At 43.9% G+C, this 25,189-nt stretch overlaps 1 protein-coding gene across 1 annotated transcript; it reads right to left on the bottom strand.

Annotated features, from left to right (window-relative positions):
* Positions 1-7,499: 7,499 nt before the first annotated feature.
* HMGN1 (high mobility group nucleosome binding domain 1) lies at positions 7,500-13,328 on the bottom strand. Its single transcript, XM_080798216.1, has 6 exons — positions 13,144-13,328; positions 12,774-12,806; positions 12,658-12,687; positions 12,526-12,576; positions 9,443-9,571; positions 7,500-7,895 (listed from the first exon to the last, which is right to left on the bottom strand). Exons 1-6 carry the CDS (start codon positions 13,156-13,158, stop codon positions 7,848-7,850), a joined length of 306 nt encoding a protein of 101 aa, XP_080654342.1. The 5' UTR covers positions 13,159-13,328; the 3' UTR covers positions 7,500-7,847.
* Between the last annotated feature and the right edge of the window lie 11,861 nt (positions 13,329-25,189).

Genomic DNA, 25,189 nt, shown 5'->3' with positions numbered 1-25,189 from the left:
CAGGATAACGGAATTATGTTGTGCATACTGTTCTTTTTTTTTTTTTTAAGATTTTATCTATTTTATTTGACAGTTAGAGATCACACGTAGGCAGAGAGGCAGGCAGAGAGAGAGAGGAGGAAGCAGGCTTCCTGCCGAGCAGAGAGCCTGATGCGGGGCTCCATCCCAGGACCCCAGGATCATGACCCAAGCCGAAGGCAGAGGCCTCAACCCACTGAGTTACCCAGGCGCCCCTGTTGTGCATACTGTTCTTCAACTAGCATTTATTACTTACCCATGTGTTCTGGACCTTCTTTCATGTCAACCTATACAAGTCTATCATCTTTTTAGCTAAGTGCTAAAAAGGAATCCTAATAAGGATTGATGATGATATAAAATAACCTATATTGATGGACATGTGGACACGCTACAAAGTATGTTACATGGAATGTGCTTGCACATATATCCTTATGCAATCGTAATTTTCTCATGAGTAGACTCCTAGAAAATAAATTATTAGGTCAAAATTATTAGGTCAAACCATTAATCAGGGTTCTCCAGAGAAAGAGAATGGGGTATATAATACAAAGAAATTTATTTTAAGAAATTGGCTCATGTGATTTATGGAGGCTGGTAGGTCCAAAACCTGCAGTTCAAGTCCAAAGGCCATCTGCTGCAGAATTCCAACTCTTTGCTCTGGAAAGGTCAGTCTTTTTGTTCTCTCCAGGTCTTCAACTGATTGGATGAGGCCCACCCACATTATGGAGGACAAGCCACTTTTCTCTAAGTCCACAAATTTAAATGTTCACCTTACCCCAGACACCTTCACAGAAACATCTAGGATGATGCTTGACAACACATGTGGGGACCAGTCACATTACTATATAAAATTAACTATCACCAAGGATCTCTTCATTTGAGTTTGGTTAAGTACTACCAAATTGCCCTCTATAAAGGTCATTTCCAATTGACACAGCCACCCAGCAGATGGATAAGCATGCCTTTTAGCTCCCATTCTTACCAACATAAAATATCATCATTCCTTTATATTTTTACCAATCCAATAGGCAAAAATGATATCTCTGTTGTTTTTATTTGCACTCCTCTCTAACGCAGTTAAAAAGCATGTTTTAAAGAGGCACCTGGGTGGTTCAGTCGGTTAAGCGGCTGCCTTCAGCTCAGGTCATGATCCCAGGGTCTTGGGATCGAGCCCCACGTCAAGCTCCCTGCTCAGCGGAGATCCTGCTTCTCCCTCTCCTGCCTGCTGCTCTGCCTCCTTGTGTTCTCTCCCTATCTCTCTGTCAAATAAATAAATAAAATCTTTTTTTAAAAAACCTATGTTTTAAAGAAAATAGCCCATGTTGACAAAAGTGTGGAGAAATTGGAACCCCAGTGCACAGCGGGCAGGAATGTAAAATGGCAGAGCCACTCACTGTGGAAATGGTAGGACAATGCCTCAAAAAATTAAACATAGAATTACCAGATGACCCACCAATTCCACTGTTGGATATGGGCTAAAAGAATTGAAAGCAGACACACAAGCATATATTTTTACAGTCGTGTTCATACCAGCATCATTCACGATAGACCAGAGATGGGAGCAACCCAAGTGCCCATCTACACATGCAGTGGGATATTACTGAGCCTTGAAAAGGAAGGACATTTTGACACCTGCTGCAACATGGGTGAAATCTGGAGACATGCTAAGTGCAATCAGCCAGTCACAAAAGGGCAGATACGGTCATCTCACTTATATGAAGTCCCTAGAGCAGGTCCATAGAGATAGAGAGCAGAATGGTGGATGGCAGGGGCTGGGGGAAGGGAGGATGTGGAGTCAGTGTTTCATGGGGATAGCTTTAGTTTTTTTTTTTTTCCAAAGTCCACTTGGAGGACTAATATTCTTTTTTTTTTTTTTTTAAGATTTTATTTATTTATTTGACAGATAGAGATCACAAGTAGTCAGAGAGGCAGGCAGAGAGAGAGAGGGAAGCAGGCTCCCTGCTGAGCAGAGAGCCCGATGTGGGGCTCGATCCCAGGACCCTGGGATCATGACCTGAGCTGAAGGCAGAGGCTTTGACCCACTGAACCACCCAGGCGCCCCAGGACAGCTTTAGTTTATGAAGATTAATATGTTATATGGGGACAGAAGGTGGTGATGTTTGCACAATAATGGGAAGGTACTTAAACACCATGGACCTGTACACTTAAAAATCGTTGAAATGGTAAACTCCATGTGTATTTTATCACCATAAACTATTACAAAAATTTGAATTTCTTCTGAATTGTTTTTTCATACCATTTGCTTTTTCTTCTGTTGGATATTGACTAGGATTTGGACGTTTTTTCTTTGTTATATATATTGTAAATATTTTCTCCCAAACTAACATTTCTCAGGCATTTGTTCAAATAAAATCACATAAAAACTAAAAACGTTATGAGATCAAATATTCATTTAGCCTTTTCCTTTATGGGTTCTGGATTTTTTTAGTTTGCAGAGAAAGGAAGGCCTGTCTACTTCGTAATTATACAACTATCCTACGCTTTCCTCTGGTACTTACGGAGTTTTTCTATATTTAGATTTTTAAATCTATTGGCATTTATCTCCATATATGGTACAAGGTAGAGGTCTAATTTATATTTTCCTAAATGGATAGCTGATTAGACTGGACTCTTGTTTGAATGGTGTTTTCCATCTGATTTGAAATGCCACTCTATCATGTTAAATCTGTTCTGCCTTGTCTGTTTCATTGATCTTTGTGTCTATTTCTGCTCCAAACTCATACTGTTTTTCTTACTGTAGTTTTATAGGAACTTTTGATACCTGATAGGACAAGGCTTCTCTTACATTCTTTTATCAAAAAATTCTTAGCTAGTTTTACAATTTTCTCTTTCTGATGGTCTTTATTGTTTTTTAAATTTTTTTTTAGATTTTATTATTAAGTAATTTCTGCACCCAACATGGGGCTCGAATTCACAACTCCATCAAGAGCATCCCCCCCTTCCCCGGCCCCATGGTCTTTAGAATCAGCTTTCCAATTCCTAATGAAAATTCTACCAGGATTCTCATCAGAATTGCATTACATTTTTTTAGGTAAGAAGAATCAATATCCTTATATGTTGACTCTTCTTAAGAACCCTGTTTTCTCATTTATTCAGATCTTCTTTCACGTCCTATAGCCAAGTCTTATTATTTTCCTTTTGTAGAGAAAAATGCTCATTTTTGATGCTGACCAAGACCCATTCTGAGTCCCAGAAATTCAGAAGAGCAGTGTGCTCCCTTGCCAAGTACCCAGAATCTATTAATCTAATTTCTAAAAGACCACTTTACTCATGTGAGCTCAATTAAATTTGCTGAATTTAATATTTAGTTTACTTTGCTTTCAATGATAAATGAGATACAGAGAAGTAAAGCCAAGAGTGAGAAGTTATGCTACAACAGTTAGGACTCCTAAAAATATATTTTTTTAAAAACCCAAATCAGCACCAGTAGAAACGATCAACCTGCACATTTGAATATGCAGCCACGTCCTTACACAGACACAACCAAGCGTGCAAACCTTGCAACACGTCCTCTGACTCATGCACAACAGATTTGTGTACAGAAATTTTTTCATACGTAATTTGAATTCATCATTAGTCTTTATCCATTTTTCAACTTGAACTTTCTGTGGGTAACATAAAGGGCTTTCAGAGGTAAAATTTAACACTGACATATCTGAGTTATGAATTCCACTTGAACTGCAGCAGTAATCCTTACAGTTAAAGATGTAAGGACACACATACTGCCATGTTTTAGGAAGATAACACAGCCAGGTGGTAGGAGGAGGAGCTCTCACGTTCAAGGCTCGACTTAAAGTTTAGTTAAATCAAATGCATTTTCAGGGCACCTAGGTGGCTCAGTGGGTTAAAGCCTCTGCCTTCAGCTCAGGTTATGGTACTGGGGTTCTGGAATCGAGCCCACATCAGGCTCTCTGCTCAGCGGGGAGCTTGCTAGTGCCACCCTCCCCCCTGCCCCACCCCGCCTGCTTCTCTGCCTACTTGTGGTCTCTGTCAAATAAATAAATAAAATCTTAAAAAAAAATCAAATCTATTTTCCAAGGCTTTATGGAACAACCTGTGTTGTTGTAGAGGGGGGAAAGTCCACCATGAATCTCGTTAGCACAAGCTGGGAAAATCACGGAGGATGAGCATCAGACAGACGTTTCTTGGGCGCTGGCGGCCAGATGCTGCTTTAGCTCCTCAGGACCCTCTGAGAAAGGCCTTAGTAGCACTTCAGACAAGCCCTATTCAGCCTATGTTTTGCCCCATTTGTTGCGGAGTCACCTTCATCCGCCAAGAAGGGAATAGCAGCTGCTGCGACTGTCCCTAACTCGGGTCTGCAAGTGCACCACGCGGCTCCTGCAGTCCCGTACTGCGTGGCCCCTTCTCCCCTGGTGCCCAGCTCCAATCACATCACTTTACACTTCCAAGCCCTCATGAAACTTCAAAACACTTTTTTTTTTTTTTTAAGATTTTTATTTATTTGACAGAGATCACAAGTAGGCAGAGAGGCAGGCAGAGAGGGAGGGAGAAGCAGGCTCCTCACTGAGCAGAGAGCCCGATGTGGGACTCGATCCCAGGACCCTGGGATCATGACCTGAGCCGAAGGCAGAGGCTTTAACCCACTGAGCCACCCAGGTGCCCCAAAACACCTACTTTTTAAAATCAATGTGAAGTCAGCATCTGGAAAGTAATATGGATTCTAAAGGCAGAATGAGTCAAGATTTTTTTTTTTTTAAAGCAGCTTCTTGGTTCAAGGCCATCTGCATCCACCACCCAACCCTGACAAGATATGCAAAACTTCATAAATGAATGAACATTTTTTGGAACAATTTTTACTACTAATGTACACTTTTGCTTCCTGTGTATTGTTTTCCTACTTACAGGTTATTTTTAAAACTATCCAGCCTTATTTACTTCAAAATACTATGGATGGCCAAGAGTAGCAACGGTTTGATGGCTGTTAGGATTGGCCGACTCGAACATAAGAGTTCAGTATACTGTGATGCTTTTGAGCATACCCTTAAGGGGGAAAAAAACCCAACCCGCCTGTAATGGCCAAATTATGGCATAGCCACACGAATTATTAAGCAAATATTAAACCTTTTACAAATAAAGAACACTCAAGCAAACCTGAAGAAAATTCCAACATATCTAAAATAATTACTTCTAGGAACACCTGGGTGGCTCTGCCTAGTAAATGAATTATGGTTGTTACTGGCTTTGCGTTTCCTGTTTTTTTCCCCAGTGAGTATAAATTGGTCCTGAACTTCAATTACATACATACACACGCATTTCTCTTCCCGGTACCAGCTCAGTCTCCTTAATTCTTGTTCCTATGCCCACAAGCATTTCCTCACACACTTCCCAAACAGGGCTACAAGCCTGTTTTCTCTGGGGCCTCCATGTTCAGCATGAGTCTTGGTACTAGGCACCAGGTTCTAGGACTATTAGTTCTCTGATCAACCTACATTTGGAAGGTCAAATCCAGCCTCTGACAAGCCAAGGGAGTGAAAGGTTCTTATTTACTGGTTTTGCTAGTTAACAGATTTTAGAGTCTGATTTGTTTGCATCATTATTAAAAAGTTATCTTCCCTTTCCTTTTAGGATGTCTGATGCCCATTCAGGCACTCTTTATCATTCAGTTCTTATTGCTCCGAACTTGCTGTTTAAATAAAGAGATTAATTTTTAGAGGCAGAGCCTAGAACACGTGCTGGCTCAGCTGGTAGAGCATCCAACTCTTGATCTTGGGGTTGAGAGAGCCCCATGTTGGGTGTAGAGATTACTTAGAACATCAAGGAAAAAAATATACCTCAAGTGGTTTATTTTCTTAAAAACTGTTTTCCTTTGATAGCTGAGGAAAACATCTAGGTGAGGGTTCATTTTTTCTAAGAGTAATGCTCAAGGCAAGTAGGACCTACAAGTACCTCCATTCCCATTTTCTACAAAAAAACCCCATCTCTTTTAAGTATGTATAAGAAAAACAAAACCAACCTTATACTATTTTTTAGAGAACTAGTAAATCTCTTTATTACTAGCAATAAATTCAGAACAATCGAGAAAACCTTGTCACTGTAAACAATGATGACGGTGACATTCCTTCGGGTACTGAGGGTTGGGTAGTACAGATGAACACAGCCAGGTTAAAGGGTTTGAAGTCTAGATTTCTTCCCATTGGTTCTTAGGTGCCACTTTTAGCTGCTACCAAAAAGAGGTGCTAAGAGAAATTCTGGTACAATAAAACTGTATAAAGTATCCATACACCAGGGGGGAGGTTTTCAGTTCAATGCTTCAATTAACATATCCAAAACCCCCATGCTTTCTGTACTTACAAATTAAGAGACAGATCTGTATTTATCATGGTTCCAGGCCCTCCACAGTGTAACCACCAGGTACTGGGAAACATGGCTCCCAGCCTCTTCCCATTCCCTAGAGGTCACCCTGGCCAGCCTTTGGGAATTAGTTCCACCCAAGTCAGCATCCTTTTCCCACTGACATCCTGTTTTACTGGAGGTGCCACATTTCACCACCTCCGTAGTAAGTCTGCTCAAAGCAGCCACTCCTGTGGTCATCTTTGCAGAGTTGTGATCCCTCAAGACTCCTGTTTCTAGAGCATTCTTATCCCCCACCCGCAAATCATTCCAGCACAAAATAACATTTTTAAGTGTAGTGAGGTTTACAGTTTCAAGGTCTTTCCCTGTTTAGTGGTAACCTTGGCCTGGTGCTTTCTCTGGCCCTGGGTTTGCATTTGCCCCATCAGTGCAGGTGTCCACCACCACCTCTGAAGACTATTTAGATGGCAAAAAGGAAGTACAGTATGTATGAAAATCTCAAAAAGAATATGTAAACACAAACCACACTAGATGTAGTTTTGGCTTATTCAGTACTTGTAACACTGGTCAAGTATTTAAAAAAAAAGTGAATATTCCACTTTCACATTTTAAGAAAACTCTGGGAAAACAAATGTAGTTATTCTTTGAATGGAATTTAAGCCAGAGCTTGATCTATGTGCTTCACAAAATTTTTTCATAACTGAGTTTTTATTGGTTGTTCTGAGGATCAGTACAGACATTTCAATTTGTACACAATTCCTAACATACGTACCAAAAATCTAAAAAATCACGAAGTTGTGATTCTTTTCTAAGTTATTCCAGTGACCTTCCAGCTTAAAATTTGGAGGCAATTTTTCCTTAACAGTGTATCAAGTACCAATAGATTCAAATGCTGATACACTGTTACAGTGTTAAGTCCCATTAATTCACAATTTAATATCATATACACGACATACTCAAATTTTCAATCTTGCACAGCACATTAACAGAGTTACTAGGAAAACTGGACTACCACAACCAAGATGTTACAGAGTGCACAAGAATTCTGACAGGGAGAGCCAAGATCTAGGAGTGGTTTTCTTTAGGCAACAATTCTACCAAAACAACATGGGAAAAGGAGTAATTTAAAATATTCAAGACATATTAAATGCACGACTGACTCCAAATTGCCATTTAGTATGCTTGGTATTACAGGATATAAAAACTACCCCATCTATGGAATGTTGAGCTGACACCCAAGACAATCAAAGCCTCCCACATTCAATATCCCACTATTTTCTGGTTGTACCAAAAAATAAACAACCAGCAAATGATTTCACCTCTTAAAAAAAAGCATTTACACTTAAAAAAATGGGATGAGGTGGGATTCCCTCCTTCTTAAAAATGTTTCTAGAGCTACTAAAAAACTTGCATTTACAAAATAGTTGATAAAAATATTCCTCTGGATTGTACAAGAAGGGAGACAGGGACCACTGATAAGACATGGTATGTGATTATTAATCAGACTTGGCTTCTTTCTCTCCTGCTTCATCAGATGCTGGACTCTGCAAATCAAAGAAAAAGAAATAATCAAATACTTGATTTCTGTGTCACTGTTATTATCTTTGAGAGCTTTAACATTTAATATAACGTAGTCTTACTTATATAGTATTAGTAGGTCTTGAAAACACAGGTGATCCTCATTCTATGTAGAATTTGTATTTGTAAATTTGCCTATTCACTAAAATTTATTTGTAACCCCCAAAATCAATACTCCTGGCACTTCCTTGGACTTAAAGCGTTTTTCCTGAGTTCCTCAACATGTACACTCCCAGCAGGGGTGGCTGTTTCAGTCCTGAACCTGTGCCTTTTTTGAAGTTTTTTAGTACCACACATTTCACATCTTTTTTGTGCTTCTTAATGATGCTGACTAGACAAGTATAATACGGTCCACTAAGTGCAAGAAAGTTGTGGTGTCCCTAGTGGAGAAAATACACGTGTTGCAGAGCTTCATTTAGGTATGAGTTATGGTGCTATCAATGAAAACACCTAAAATAAGGTTAGGTCTCAATAGGTCAGTGGAAATGTGACCAGGGTGCCACAAAAATCTAACCCTTTATTTCCTCCATGTGCAGCTGTTCAGTACTTACACCTTCCGGAACACAATCACCATGAATAACAGGAGGAGTGTGAGAATGTGTATTAGAAGGTCAAATTCTACCCTAATAACTAAGATTAGTAATCTCATTTTAATATCACACAATATTTGATATGTGGTTAGAACTACCAATTTAAAATAAATTCTGGTTAAACTCCACAAGTTAGAAATAAGTACCTGGTTGCTTTAAGATTTGATCTATAAATACAAAAGTTTTAAAAATACCCTGAATTATTTCTTCCCAGATTTAACCATTATAAGATTGGGGAAAAAAAAAAAAAAAAAGGGCCTGGCTTAAGAAAACTTATTTATCAAAACTTGTAGCCTGCTTGTTTAAGAAAAAGTGTCTTCTTTTCACAACTTAAAAGGATAAAAAGATTAAAGACATCAAGTCTTTTTATTTGCTTGGTCTAAGTTATTTAGTCCTAAAACAGCCACTTTTAAGAAAATTGGACTTCCTTATAAAAAATGAAATGGGAAAAATCCGCCAAATAAGGAATGGATTCAAAACATTTCTGAATATCCAGAAAAGCAAGATTACAACAGTTCTAGAGATCACACACACACACACACACACACAGCCCATTTCTTTAAACAAGTACCAAGGTTCTAAGTCAAAGAAAAAGGAGTAATAGATCACTTAGCAAATTAAATCCTTTTCAAAATCCACACAAGTAATTATATTAATGAACCCTGTGTAAACATGCATAATGGATCTGTTACTGGTGAAATTCTAAGCATATTAAAATTTCTTGTTCATTTAAAGAAAAAGCAATCAACATATACATTTCCAAATATGATCTAATTCATAAAAACCACCTCTCTATTCACCTGGGAGTTGCTGCACAAAGCTTTAGTATTCTGATGAACAAAGACTGTCTTAATCTGCTCTATAAAGATATGTAACTTATCATCTACTGTTCAGAGTCCAAATCAACAACACACACTTCTGACCTCCTCATTTTTAGTTTCTCCGTTTTCTGCAGGTAAGTCTTCTTTCGTTTCTTGGTTAGCCACTTCAGCCTGTTTTCCCTTTGCTCCCCTTTTTCCCTTTGTTTGCACTTTTTTGTCTGAAGATTTATCCTAGGATACAATAAGAGTATATTTTAAGCATAAACTCAGCACTTACAGTTTTCTCACTTGCTAGAGTGTCCCCAACAGCTGCCATGTTAACGCTAGCTTACATAGCAGCCTGAGTCACAGGACACCTCTTTTCCAGAAGACACCTGAAAGTCCATCCCCACTAGTCAGGATGACAGCATAACGCCCAGAACTGTAACAGTACTCGCATTATCAAGCCTCGTTAGACTTACCTTGAGTAAACCTACAGCCTGAGACACACTCCTCCTCCCACCTGCTCAATCACCCACTACTCTCTCAAGTTGCACATGACAGAACCAATGAGGGGAAGAGTAGTTGGAGGAAATCTCTTTCCACTGTAACCCTATCCGTCCCCAAAGTTCTCGTAAGCCTGAATAATAATCAAATTATCAAATAATCACTGTCCTGACAAGACATTCACCCTCACAGTGAGACCATTCACCTGAAAACAGCACCATGCGGAACGGTCAGGTTGACTATCCTGCTACAGCTAATCCCTTGGTATCACGTAATGAGGAGCTAAAAGGATCAATTTTGAGTCTATCGTTTTCATTTACATGTTGGAAGAATCTGGAAAGCACACGTATTAGTATGATGAAAGACGTCCAAAATTTAAGCCATGGCTAAGCAACATAAGAGTGTTTTTGGATACCATCCATCAATGGTGAAGAAGTTTAAACATTTAACATTTGTTTCTTGTAAGTAAATACAGCCACAGCTAAATGAAGTCAGGTCACCAGTGAGTTCTATCAAAGACCCTTATCAGTACTGACCAATATTTGAGTTAAACAGCCACAAAGACTTGCAGGTAGATCTCACACTTCAATGCTAAGGGGGGGGGGGCAGTGTAATGTATTCTGAACCAATGATGGCTTTCCATATACAAAGACAACATGACAACTACTAATACACCATCTTTAAAATGAACCATAAATTATTATTTTTTAGTGAGCTCTACGGCTAATGTGGGGCTCAAATTTACAACCCCGAGATTGAGGGTTGCATGCTTGAGCCAGAATAACAACTACAAATAACAAAAACAAACATATCTGGGATAGCACTCCTTACACAATGGCATCATGAAATGTCACAATCACCTCTGTAGATATTCTTCTATAATCGGATTTCTTCAAATTTCTCATTAGTTTTCTAACCACTATGGTGCTAGCATAAAAATGTAAATCCTTAAATGTGAAAACAAAATACGCAACAACCTGGACGAAGTAATACCACTTTTAATAACAGGAACGATAGATGAAGAAAAGTAAATCCACGTTTTCCCAACATGTGTGTATTTCAGTCCAAAAATACTTCTAAGGAAATTATACAAGTCATAATCTCATAGTGGTGTATACATATACTTGGAATACAGTGCATTTACACCGTAATCAATAAATACCAAAAATTTACCTTCCATTAACGCTTTAAATCAGGTTGGTTATGAAGGGTGTACTACAGAAATTCAGGTAAAACAGAGCCCCCCACTCCACACTTTTCCTTTGGCAACACTGAGTTGACAAATTTGTTCCTCAAGGAACACGGACATGTAGACTTACCTGCTGGCCTCTCAGAAAAAATGTGTCAATTACACCTGATCCCAAACCCAACCGAGGATAAAATCTCAGTATTTTCATTAGAAAAAGTTTTGGGGGCAAATCAAAATATAGGAAGTGGTAAATAAGGAAGAAAGATTTAAGAGGGAAGCAGGCACAGTACTTCATCCAATGGTTTTATTACAAAAACCCAAACAAAGATGGGAAATAATAGTACATAGTTCGTTCCATCATTATGCAACAAAATCTGCTATTTTTTTTGGCCTTCATGAAAAGTTCCTGTTTTACTTCACTCTAAAAAGAGTTAAGTAAACTCTTAACTTATCTTTTGTTGTGAGAAGTTAACATACTATACTATACCTTTGAATACGTTAAAAAAAAAAAAACAACTTTCTCCTTAAAAAAAACAAAAACAAAAAAAACCCTTTGAGACTTTGACATTCATTGCTGCATGTTAAAATAAATAACTGGAAACAAAACCTTTGATTATGCAGTGCTAAGCTCTACCTGTACTTTCAGAAAAGGGGTCGAACACCAAACGCTCACTCAAGTTTTAGGTGCGCAGAAATTAATCACACCACGAATTTCCCCTGAAGGCCGGGAGAGGTTTGCAGAGGACGGTTTCAGGGCTACACCCCAAATCAGAATTACCATGACAAACAGTTTGCTTTCCCAACGGACGTTTTCAAGCATTACACGTAAACGCAAGAACAACTTCATGTCAGAGACCTTCGATGTGAACGGCGCGATGGTGAATCTGTTCCAGGGAAACAACTCTAACGGCGTTTAGGGTTAACTCCGAGTTTCCTGGGATAAGACGATGGATAGTGTTTTTGTTTTGTTCTGTTACACACAGTCACAGACCAGACCGACACAATACCTGCCCCCGTGCGCTCTCCGAGAGCTCCATCCGCAAGAACCCGCACAGCAGGTCGCGGCCTCGGGGGTCGGGCGGGAGAGCCAGCACGAGGACACACCCACCCGGGAAGCCCTAACCCGGACGCGCACGCGAGCCCCGGCGGCTCCCGGTGCGAGACACGGGGGTCCTTTCCGCCGTCTCCAGTCCCCCCAGGTCTGCAGCACCGGGAACGGGACGCGCTATCCCGCACACCCCGGAGGACCGCCTCCATTCCGACCGCTAGTCTACCTGGGCCCGCACACCGAAGTCGGTCACGCGCGGCTGCGGTACCGAATCCGAACAGGAAACCAGGAGACCCTCGCACGTTTCAGGCGAGGACATCGGACCGAGACCTTGGGGTCAAGACCTCAGCCGCGAACCGCGTCGCCGGGACGCGGCTCTCCAGGCGGAAAAAGGCCCGCGTCAGGGGTCTGACGGACCCGCAGCACTTCCCGCACTCCGGGTGCCCCGAGCGCGGAGCCTACCTTTGCCGCCGCCTTCTTGGGCTTCGCTTCCACTTTCGCAGGCGCGGGCTTCTGAAAGGCAAGGGCGGCGCTGAGTGTCCCGCGGGCACGACCGCGCGGGGAGGACGGGCGTCCGGGGCTCGAGCTACTTACCGCGGACAACCGCGCCGACCTCCTCTTGGGCTTTAGGGGAGAGAAGGAGAAAGAGCGACGCGTGAGGGGCGAAGCGCCCCCGGGACCCTCCCCCCGGCGGCGGCGCGGGCTCTTACCTCCTCCTTCGCCGCGCCCTCGGCGGAGCTCACCTGCGGACGGAAGCACACGCGCGAGTGGCCGCAGCCCGCAAACAAAAGTGCCCGCGCGCCCCGCGCCCGCCCGCCCGCCAGAACAATGCCCGGCCGCGTGACGTCACGGCTTCCCGCCGCCGCGTTCGAATCTCCCACCCGGCTCCTCGGCCGCCGAACGTTCCAGAACGCCGCGCCCGGCCCGCCGCGCGCGCGCAGCCCCGCCCGCCCGCCGTGGGTCCCGGGGCGCCTGTCGGGCCCTGCGCCGCCGTCAGCGCGGCGGGACTCAGGCCTCGCGGGGCGGCCGCGGCGGGCCGGGCGGCGGAGGGCGCGCGTGCGGGCCGCGGCCGCCGCTCACCTTCCTCTTGGGCATCGTGGCGGCGGGGCGGGCGCGTGCCGGGTGCCTGCGGGCCGCGGCGCGCCGAGAGCCTTCGCGAAGCTGGGCTGCCTGGCCGCTGCCGCTCCTCCCGCCGCCCGAGCTGCTGCTACCCGCCGCGGGGGCGGTGGGAAAACCGGATGGAACCGGATTGGGAGCCCGCCCCCTCCTCCCCCCTCGTCCCCCGGCCGCGAGCTCCCCCTCCCCGCCGGCTGGGCCGCCCCCCGCCCCCGCCCATTGGCTGTGGGGCCCACCGCGCCGCGGCCCGCGCCCGGAATAGGTGAGCCGGGCCGTCACTCGACCACTGCGCCCCGCCCCCGCTCCCGGCGCCCCCTCCCCCGCCCGCCGTCTCGCGGGGCCCCAGACCCAGGCGAGGGGGCGGGGCCCCAGAGGCCACTCTCACCTCACCGTAGTTTGTTTGAAGCCGAGCCGCAAAGTGCGGTCTGCGCGCCGATTGGCGGGGTCCCGCCACGTGGTAGCCGGCTGACCCCACCCACAACCTCCCTGGTTACCTGGGCACTCCCAGCGCCCAGAGAGCCTCAGGGACGGAGTTCTTCCCTTCTAGAGTGAGTTGGGGTGCGACATTTATAGTTGCCGTAATAAACTGGGAAGGGAGAGACAATGGATTCAAGTATGAGCCAACTGCTCCCTTCTCAAGCAGCAAGAAAGTCTATATGTATGGGCCCCAGCTTCGCAGGCCTTCGGGAAGCAGGTCCTAGTGCGCAAGCGCCAGCGGGGAGGTCGTGGGAAGGAAAGCTCACGCGCGGGCTCAGCGCCGGGAGCTACTGCGCAGGCGCGGATCTTTGCGACGTTCCTGGGCTCGCGGCTGTCCCGACTCCGCTCTACGCTGCGTGGTTGCTGTAGGTGGCCTTTTCTGTGTCACCGCCTTTAAATGCTCTGTTCCTTGAGGGGTCGGGCCCCCACCGTCCGTCCCCAGGACGTGTCCTTTCGCAGACCCCTGGGCGGGCTGGTCTCTCCTGCGTTGAAGTGAAGCGGGAAGCACGCCCGCCCGCCCCAGCCCGTTTTTGCGCACCTAAGCACCTTTTTAAAGTGGAAAAAGGGCTTCAGGCTGATGGAGGACGGGGGGGCGAAGGTGAGCTAGGAACCCGGAACCAAGGAGATCGCACGTTACCCAGTTTCTTTAATGAAGAAGAAAATCACGTTTAAAGGGACGAGTTGTGTGGGCTTACAGGTTTTTAATCAAAATTGTCAGCTGGGATTCTTGGAAAGAAGGAAACGTTGGAATACTTTGCGTCCAAAAGATAGGAAACAGATCAAATGTCCCTTATATGAGAGGCCCGGATAAACTGTGGAACCTTCGGATAATGTGATAGTGAGCTACAAGAAAGAAGGATGAGGCAGCTCTTCCCCGAGGAAGTGAATTTCGAAGACCGCTCGTCGGGTGTTGCACCTCCCCATCTCAATAACTAGCGTCTTCCCTGCTCATTCATGGAGTCTGAAGTCCTAGAGTGGCTTATAAAGCCCGCTGCGATTTGGCCCAGTTCAGTGATTTTCATCGCTGCTGCTCCTGCTTCACTACTTTCCCGTTCTCAACCAGGTCAGGCACACCCTGCTTCTCCGGGCATTTGCACCTGCTGTTCCTTTTGCCTCAGACCAGTGTAGCTCTCTTCCTCCTTCGGGTCTTAGCACAGATTTCACCCTTTCGGTGAGGCCTGTCCTGACCTTTCGGTTTAGAATGGCAACTCCCTAGCTCTGCCTTATTTTCTACATGGTGCCTACTGAATACGTAGCTATATTGAGTATAAAGTTATGCATTCCTTGTGTAACTCGGGAGGAATTCACAAGGAAGTGGTGCCAGGCGTTGCTTCTGTGGAGAACAACTGAGAGCGGGGGAAGATTAAAACTTATCCTTTTTTCTTTATTTCCACACTTCTATCTGTGTTACCAAAAAAAAAAAAAAAAATCAGAGTGACTGAGTTTGTGGCACATATGTTTAGGCCCTGGGGTAGAGAGAGAGCAGACAAGACATGTATGGCAAGGCCTCTGGGTGGTAGTTTAGAGGAGAGACAAGGTACCCAAATTGTCCTAGCAAGGGAAAGGGGAAGCCACAGGCAGAGGGACAGCACAGACCAGGGCATGCAGAGGTACTAAAATGTGATAGTTCTCCAGGGCCTGCTAAATGGCAGTGATGGATTAAGGGAGAATGACCAGTGACAAGAGACAAAAAGAGAAAGGCAACCCGCAGAAGGCATTTGATGCCAGGCTAAGGGGTTTGGCTATTATCCGAGGAGACATTGCGAGGTCTTAAGAAGGGAATGATGGGCTGAGATCTGAAATTACCCTATAAAGAACTTTCTCCCATGACAATTAGAGATGTAGTGATCCAGAGGTGGCGAACTGGTGGCCTACGATGTTTGCTTTGGACCAGATTATTATTTTTTTTAAAGATTTTATTTGTTTATTTGACAGATCACAAGTAGGCATAGAGGCAGGCAGAGAGAGAAGGGAGGAAGCAGGCTCCCTGCTGAGCAGAGAGCCCGATGCGGGGCTCGATCCCAGGACGCTGGGATCATGACCTGAGCCGAAGGCAGCGGCCTTAACCCACTGAGCCACCCAGGCGCCCCTGGACCAGATTATTTTTTTAATTGGCCGGTATAAGCATACAAAACAGCTGGAACCCAACGGGAAACCACTTGGCGACATATTTTAAGGTAAGCAAGTGCTCTATGACTCCGTAATTCATTCCTAGAAATATACCCAACAAAACTGTGTCCATCTGCTCAGCAGAAGACACGAAGTCGAGTATTCACAGCTGACCGCTTTTCATAAGCCCCACCAGCAGCAACCTAAATGCCCATCAACAGGAGAGTGGGTGAATGAATGGAAGACTCACCCATGACAAAGAATTATCTACAGTTACACACGACAGTGTGTGTGAATCTCACAAATACAGTGTGGGAAGCAAGATGCTAAATCCAAAAGAACACATAGTGCGATTCCATAGGCAGACAAATGAATCCAGTCCGTTGGAAGTCAGGATAGTAGTGCCTCTTTGGAGGTGGGGTAGGGAGCTGGTGACTGGGTGAGAGAGACTAGGGGGCTGGTCATGCTCTGTTTCTTGATCTGGAGGTTGGTTGCACTGTTGTGTTCACTTTGTGAATATCTTTTTTAATCTTTTTGTTCTTCATATACTTTCATTATCCATGCAAGTCCCTCTCTTATTTATTTTTATGTTTATTAAGACTTTACTTATTTATTTGAGAGACAGAGAGAGTGAGGGAGAGGGAGAGCAGAGCCTACACAGGGCTTGATCACATGACATGAGCCAAAACCAAGAGTTGGACACTTAACCAACTGAGCCACCCAGGTGCCCCAACACTTTGTGAATATTAATTGAGCTGTGCATGTAGGCATACATTTCTGGATATATATGAGCAATGAAATTTTCAATTTTTTTAAAGCAACTTGTCAAAATCAGATGATTTCTTCAGCAACTTGTCAAAATCAGATGATTTCACATACAGATTCAGCTCTTCAACTTCTCCCAGGTTCCTTTGTGTGTACATCCCACACCCTTCACTTGACCTTGTAACTTGTAAACAGGCACTTTGTTCAGTTTGCCAGGGTCCTAGGCCTGCCCCTTTTTCTCACCCATATTTTCTGCGTAGCCTCTAAAGGCATTTCAATTTGTGATGCCTGTGTCTAAACATGGGTAATTATAGACACCACTTTTTATATTTCCATTTACTTTTGGAAGAAATATTTATGTGCTTCAAAATTCTAAGGGTAAAAATTTATTTCCAGAGAAATCCCCGTTCTACTTCTGCACTCCTATATACCTAGTTCTTCCACGGAAAAAACAATGCTGCTCTTTGTGTGCCCTTCCAGAAATATTTTGTGCATATACAACAGGTGAGTCTATTCTTTCTGTCCCTCTAGTTTTCTACTCTGCTTGGCACCTTGCAGTTTTCACTTAATGGAGTCTGTTTCCTATTGGCACTTACCAGATTCCTCCTCCTTTTTACCGCTAAATTGTATTCCACTGTACAGATGTACTGAACATTTTTATACCAATTCCCTATTGATTTGACTTTGAAGTAGTGTCCAGTCTTTTGCTCCTTCAAAGGATGCTGCAACATATAACCATGTACATATATGTGCTTTTCCTATAAAACACTTTCTGCCAAACCTAAACACACACCCAACACAGGCACTAGAACTAGGCAGTGCTTGATCAAAGTTGGAAGCGATGCTGGATCATCCAGACTGTTGGATAACCACATGGAAACAGCATTTTAGAAATTCCTCCAGAACCCTCAAGATCTTTGTATATACCTGCAAAAGTGTCCTCACCACCACTCCACCCTGGGGTCCACATGCCCCACTTTGGAAAATCATGCAGGCTGGTTGATGGTACAGGGTGATTTTGGATTTCTAGAGAGGAGAATCTCGAGCCTAATCTAAGGCAGGATTGTGGTGATAGGCAGGGTTCCGAGGGAAGTTGAGAGGGTGAAATCAGTAGGAGTGAGCAGTTTGCCTTCCCCGTGTCAGGTGTCTTAGGTGCTGGGGATGCAGCTGTGAACGCAAGAGTCAAGCCACCTGTCCTCGTGGGGCTCTCATTCTAGTGGGAGTACAGTAAAAAAGTAAACAAGATACTGTCACATAGCAATGGTGCCTTGAAGGAAGGAAAAGTGTCACAGTACGGAACATGCTAGAGGTATGCCGAGTGGGGCTGCTCTTGATGGTACAGTCAGGGAGCGCCCCAGAGGAGACAAGTGAAGGGTAAGACATCCTGGGCCTTTGGTGGCTCTGAAGGAGAAGGCTTCAGGACAGAGGAAACAGCTAGCACAAAGGTCCAGAGGTAGAATCAGCCTTGGTGTGTTTGAAGAAGGGAAATGTGGGTAGAGAAGCAAGCAGTGGCGAGGATGTGTGAGGCGGTGAGGAAGCAGTGAAGGGCTGCAGTGGGAGCTGGTGTCATTGGTCTGGACTCCCAAGTGGGGGTGAGGTCAGAATGAGAGGTTAACACATGAAGTCAGTTGTTGCCCGAAGACGTAAGACTAGGTGAGACCTTGTAAAGCAGTCTAGCCAACGAATGTTGGTTGTGGGGGAGATCCATGGAAGGAGGGATTTGGGATATCTTTTGTTGGAGGGGGGAACTGACAGGACTCCTCAATGGGACTGGGGTTAGGGAGAGGAGAGAGACTTGGCTATGAGTGATAGAAACCCAGTTAGCATAAGCAGCAAGGAAGTGGACTGTCTCCCATGGCAGGATGTTCTGGACTGGAAGATCCAGCAGCTTAATGTGTTGTCACAGTCTAGGTTCTTTTCTCTCTTTTCTTGTATCTCTTTCCGAGTTGGCTTCATCCTTAGTTGGAAGTGGAATTGGACACCTCACACCCAGATTTATAACAGCCAGAGAAGGAATGTCTCTTTTCCCAGAAGCCCTCTCTCGATTGCCTTTACTTCTTAGGCAGAATTGGGTCACATGCAAGGGGAATGGGACACCCTTAGATCAAATCAGACCCACCCCTGGAGTTGGGGGTAGGGCCGGGAGTGGAGAGAATGGATACCTGAGCAGAATAACGACTCTGTTAGAAAGAACAAGGAGGGCAATGGCTGAGAAGTTGAGAATCACCTGTGTCGACTAGGCTGTGGTGATGGGGAGCAAGTCACCCAGTGAGGGGATGAAAGAAGAGGTGTGCTTACCATAGAGCAGTCACATGGAGGTTGTAAAGTTCACCCTACATCGACAACGTATGATGTCACTGACTGTCCTGATGGGGCAGTGTCAGTGAGTGGTGGGACAAAAAACAGGTTGAAGTTAGGAAGCGGAGGGGAGGAGAAGAACTGAGAATGTATCCCAGCCCCCACTGTCCAGTGCTGCACCACACTGTGTCTCCAGAAGCCCAGTCTCTGGGCCCATGTGTCCAGGGAGCGAAGACAATATAAGTTGTGGCAGGTGTGAGATGAGCGTGTGAGCAAGAGCAGGTACAAGGGAGATGACGGTCGGAACTCTGAATGCCTACTGTTCCCTGCTCTGTTGGATATCCGAGCTGTGTGGAAGGGTGAGATGCAAGGGAAGCAGAGGAGAGCAAAACTGTTGGGCCCCTTGCAGACCTTTTGATGACCACTATGCTGAATGAGTTGGCCAGAAACACCAGGACACAGAGAGCCCAAAGATGACCCATCGTTGTAGAAGTCACCATGCGGTGTATGTTTCTAACCTGGCTGCAAACTTTATGGCTTCATGACTATATAAATTATTATGAGCTAAGATAATTGGAATTACTGTTATTCTGAGCATCCTATTTGGCAGTCCATAGTCCTCGTTGTTATTTTAGAAAAAACACGAAGCCCGCTGTAAATTGGTCATGTTATTCTCTTCTGCTCACTGGTGAGTCTTGCCTTTCCAAACACGGAAAGTAAGGTTTTTAATCTATCCTGGCTGCTGTAGCAAAATACCATAGACTGGATGGCTTATAAACAATAGACGTTTATTTCTTCCAGTTCTAGAGGCTGGGAAGTTCAAGATCAAGGCTTTGGTAGTTTTCATGTTTGGTGAGAACCTGCTTTCTGGTTCATAGATGGCTGTGTTCTCGCTGTGTCCTCCACTGGGGAGAAAGGGGAAAGTAGCTCTCTGGGGTCTCTTTATAAGGACACTGATTCCATTCGCAAGGGCTCCACCCCCATGACCTAGTCACCTTCCCAACCCTCCCCCCCCCATACCATCCCAATGGGGATTAGGTTTCAACATTTGAATTTTTAAAAAACTTTATTTGTCCGAGAGAAAGAGAGCATAAGCAGGAGGAGCAGGAGGCAGAGGGAGAAGCAGGTTCCCCATTGAGCAGGGGGCCCGATGCAGGACTCAATCCCAGGACCCTGAGATCATGACCTGAGCCGAAGGTAGCTGCTCAGCTGAGCCACCCAGGGGTCCTTCAACATTTGAGTTTTGGGAGAACACTTTCAGTTCAGGAACACTCCCTGAATCTCTTCCTGATCACTCAGTTTCTGTGGCTTCCAAAGAGAATCACCCCCTCAAATGGACAGCCACTTCATACCATTTGAGATTTGAGCAGAAGTATTCTACTCCATTGTTAAGGGGCACTTTTTATATCTCACTCATGAGATCACATGAAAGAGTTCAAGTTTCCTCTGGCTTTTGTGAACTCTGAAGGCAGAGGCAGTGGTATAAATGTGTTCCGCTGACAACAGTTTGAGGGATGCCCCATTTGTAACCAACAGGAGGAAGCTGTTTCCTTTGGTTAGACATTGCCCCACATCTGGTTCGGAGTGCTGGCCAGAATAACAACCAAAAGCCAAAAAAGAAAAAAAAAGAAAAAAGGAGATCTCTTAATGCTACTTTTACATTATTCAAATACATTTGACTGTGGAGCAACATGGGTTTGAACTACACAGGTCCACCCATATGCAGATTTTTTCAATACATACAGTAGAGTACTGTAAATGTATTTTCTCTTCCATCTGATTTTCTTAATTTTCTTTTCTGTAGATTACTTGATCATAAGAGTACAGTATATAATACACACCTACCACAACTTATATTCTGTCTTAGCTCCCTGGACACATGGGCCCAGAGACTGGGCTTCTGGAGACACAGTGTGGTGCAGCACACATACATACATACAAAAATGCATACATACAAAATGTGTGTTAATTGGCTGTTTATTTTACTGGTAAGGTTTCTGCAACAATAGGCTACTAGTTGTTAAGTTTTGGGGGAGTCAGAAGTTATGCATGGATTTTCAACTGCATGGAAGTTAGCTCCCCTAGCCCCTGGGTTGTTCAAGGGTCTATTGTAATAAAAAAGTTTTTTTCTGAGTCCTTTCTCAGAAGCATGATTAAGACTTCACCTTGATGTAATTTTCATTAAAGAAAAAATGGGAGGAGAGGGAACCTGATGTGACATTTCGTTATAGCCAAATAATATAAAATGTTCTTCCCATCTGAATGTCTACTCATTTTCCTTTGCATTCAGAGAAACCAGATAAAGCATTATTAGCAAAAATAGATGAGCCTGGCTCTTGACTCCATTTTTAATTTTTCACATTTCACATTTATTTTAAAATAAAAAAATTTGAAAGTTAATGAAAGATTTATTTAGACATACATTTCTTCTGGACATATTCTAAAGCCTGTGAAAATTTGAGAAGTAAGTGAAATTAACTGCACTAATAATAATAATAATATATTTTTAAGCTACTAAATTTTGCATATTCAGAAGGGCATATAATAGAGACTTAAAAACATTTAAAAGTTTTTTTGGCTCTACCAATATTTTTCTTAAATTGAAATAAAATTCACATAACATGCAATTATTTTTTAAAAAGATTTTATTTATTTATTTGAGAGAGAGAGGAACAGTGAGAGAGCACACAAACGAGGAGGGGCAGAGGGAGAGAGAAGCACACTCCCTGCTGAGCAGGGAGCCTGACTCGGGACTGGATTCCAGGACCCTAGCTAGGATCATGACCCCAGCCAAAGGCAGATGCTAAACTGACTGAGCCACCCAGGTGCCCCGCAACCAACTATTTTGAAGTATACAATCCAGTGGCATTAGTACATTTACAATGTTGTTCAACCACTATCTAACAGTATTAAACAGTAAATTAAACATTTACATTTACATAAGTGTTTTTTTTTAACAAGTTAAGAAACAGCAAATTAGCTCAGATTACAAGCTGTCACATTTTTCTGATTATCTCCCAACACACAGGTACACATGCATACATGTGCACACACTCAAGACTGGTTGGATACCCAGCTACACTGAAATGCAGTTTTCCAGGAGATCTTGATACTTCATTCCTCATTAGCTATCTTGGATCCTAAAGCAGGCTACCAACATACAGGACACATGTGATCTCTGGCACCTACTGAGCACCATGAAGCTATGAAATTTATGCATTTGAGGTCACTGCCTGTGCTTGATTTGTGCCAGTCATCAAAACAAACACTGCAGACTTAACTTAATTCACCTGAGTGTTGATGTACTGCTAGTTCTTGTTGGAAAGATTGTCAGTCTGCTCTTTGATTCAACCCTATATGCGACCTCTACCACCACCACCACCATCATCATCCCCAGCATCACCACCACCACTACCACCATCGTCACCATCTTCATCACTGTCATCACCACCACCACCTATCACCATCACTACCATCATCAGTCACCAGCATCATCATCATCACAACCACCACCATCATCTTCATCACCATCACCATCATCATCACAACCACCACCATCATCATCTTCATCACCATCACCATCACCATCATATCATCGTTACCATCATCATCATTTAGTAAAACCAAATGGGCAAAGTTAGGAGTAGGTAAGTTCAGTTCCTACTAAATTGCAACTGCTCTATCTCCTCTGTTCTCACTATGTTGGAAATAGTTGAGGCAGTCTTTCTTTTACCTTGTTTTTCATTGCCGCCTTCTGGGTGTGCCTGTCTCAAGACGAACCCCCTTGCATTGGTGCCTCTGAACAACTGACTCCAAGTCACTCAAGTTCTGAGCACATTTCCAGTCACTGCTGACATTCTTTTGAATCTCTGACCAAGATTTGGTTTCCATTAGAGAAATTATTTCTTCAATCCCAGTCACAATTGGCTGAAAATTGACATAAGATCCATGAATATAGAAATTTCTAAACCCATTCTCTGAAGTCCTATGAGTAGGAATCATCAGAGGCTCCAGGACCTATGCGTTCTGAACAAGAAATGATTTGATGAAAGCCTCCATGGCTGCTTTCAATGGTGTTTGTATTTTCTGTGCACCTTGCTCTGGATGGAGACCCATTTGTAATGCTATTCCAATCTTTACTTTCTACAGGCCGAATGCCCCCCCCCCTTTTTTTAAAACTTGACAGTCTAGTGTGATACTTGGATGGAGTTCGTAACAGTTGTGACCCACTGGATTCTTTTTTCCATTGCTGTACTTGACTCACATTTTGAGTTAAAGAAAGGGGTACTTCTGTGTTCTTTATCTGCCTCATTACAGACCCGTAAGATCTAATGTATGAAGATTTAGTTCCCCTATGTGAATTATATTCCTCAGAATGAGTAGCGTCACTCTGTTCCTGAGTTGGTGATCAGCTTTGACTATTTAAAATAGACCCTCACCTTATTGGCTTTGGTCTTTGGATTGTATTTCTCACTGTAACATTAATTCAAGCACTATTTTTTCCAAACATGTACTTCTCTAAATGGCTGTTCCTCTTTTTGCCTGAATTCACAACTACCTGACTGGTTTCCCTGACCACTCAACTTAGCATGTAGAGCAACAGGCCTAGGACTTGCTTATTGATCTGCCCTGAATTCCATTTCTAATCTTCCTAAAGTTGGGAAGGATTCTTCTGCTGAATTTTGCTGTTTTAAACCATCCTTTAATTTAGCCCTTGGAATGTCGTAAATATTTCCATTGAAATTTGCCAAGGTTTGGTGTCTTGTATGCCTAGCCATAGGGCTCTTTGATCTTTGATGAGACAGGGCTCTTTGATCTTTGATGCTTATCTTTGGTACCATCATCTCTATTGGTATCAGAGAATTGAAAGTCCGTATCTTGACCAGGACTTCAAATCCAGTTATTTGCATGATTTACACTGATTTCCAGGAGAAATCCTCCTCCTTGGGAGATGTGGTAGTGTAGTGGGATGGTAGTGGTGGGGAAGAGTAATGCCGTCTTCTTCTGCCAGAAAGGCAGACACTGAGGAGGGAGGCAGGAGGAGATGTTATCACTTCATGAGGTTGTTTCTCCCTCCTAATTCATCGAAGTCTTTCATGAGTAGAGGAGGCAGTAGTCTGACTACAGCTTCAGAGGGGCCAGCCACAGGGAAAGGGGGAGAGACGAGCTCCAAGCCTGTCTTTTAGTTTGGTCAGTTCAGCCTCACCTATCAGCCAAGGTGCTATTCCATGGAAAGAATTCACTCTACTGCTATTGAATACTTCACATTTTCTTGAAGCAGAAATTTGCAGTGATAAGAGAAGAGCTCTCTAAGGGCCTGGTACACAAGGGATGCCAGTTTAGATTTCTTTCTAAGTCAGCATGCCTGTACATAAACTTTGCTCAAACCAAAGCCTGATTTATGGTCCAACCACCCATGCATTGTACACCTGCTTTGTGAATGAGTAGCCTAAAGGAAAACTATGTTGTCCTGAGATATTGATCAATACTTCTATTCCCTGCATTCCTTTGTGATATAAGACTTGATTCCTGCCTGTATGCTAATATATAATGTTTTGGCCTTTTACAAGATATAAAAAGAAAAGTATATAACCCAGAAAACACTATTCATTCTCCAGAGCACTTCCTTCCCTGTGAAGAGTGTTTCCCAGGCAGCTGCCCTAACTTGGGCTTGAATGAAACCTTTCTTCTCTTTGAGAGAAAAGCATCAGCGTTTCTTGGCAGAGTGGGCAGGATATCAGAGCAGTTGGCCTGAGAAAACACCTGAGGGTCCTCCGGGCCTGATGCTTGGTATCAGCAGGGGCCCCTCTGGCTTCTGAGCACCTCACAGTTGTATCTGGTGAGTTCTGTTGATATCCAGACAACATCAACTTAATAGTCCTGACTTTTATTCAAGCTGTTAAGGCTCACCAATAGTGTTATCCAGGTGGGATAATCTAGAGAGGTTGTTGTTATGGGTAGGTTGTTTTAATTTGACATTATACTAATTGATGTTATTAATATAAGGTTTGAGTAAATTTTCTAGCTAGAAATATGAGAGACTGGATCACTCAGCTCCAAAGAAAAGGGACACTTGCTCCTTCTGGCCTAAAGGTGTTTTCAAGTGACAGAAAGCCCAGTGGAAGTGTCTGAGGGTATTCCTAGAGATGTGTAGGGGTCCCATAGGGATTTCCCATCTCATAAGGTAATTAGTGATTGGCTCATCTGGGGACACACACACAAGGATTGATCACCCAGTGTTTGAGCCCCACTCAATGGTCTTTTTTTTTTTTTTTTAAGTAGTCTCCACACCCAGCATGGAGCCCGGTATGGGGCTCGAACCCACAACCCTGAGATCAAGATCTGAGCCGAGATCAAGAGT

Source organism: Martes martes (assembly GCF_963455335.1).
Source record: "Martes martes genome assembly, chromosome: 1".
Taxonomy (NCBI): Eukaryota; Metazoa; Chordata; class Mammalia; order Carnivora; family Mustelidae; genus Martes; species Martes martes.
This window is presented reverse-complemented; position numbering and strand designations above follow the sequence as displayed.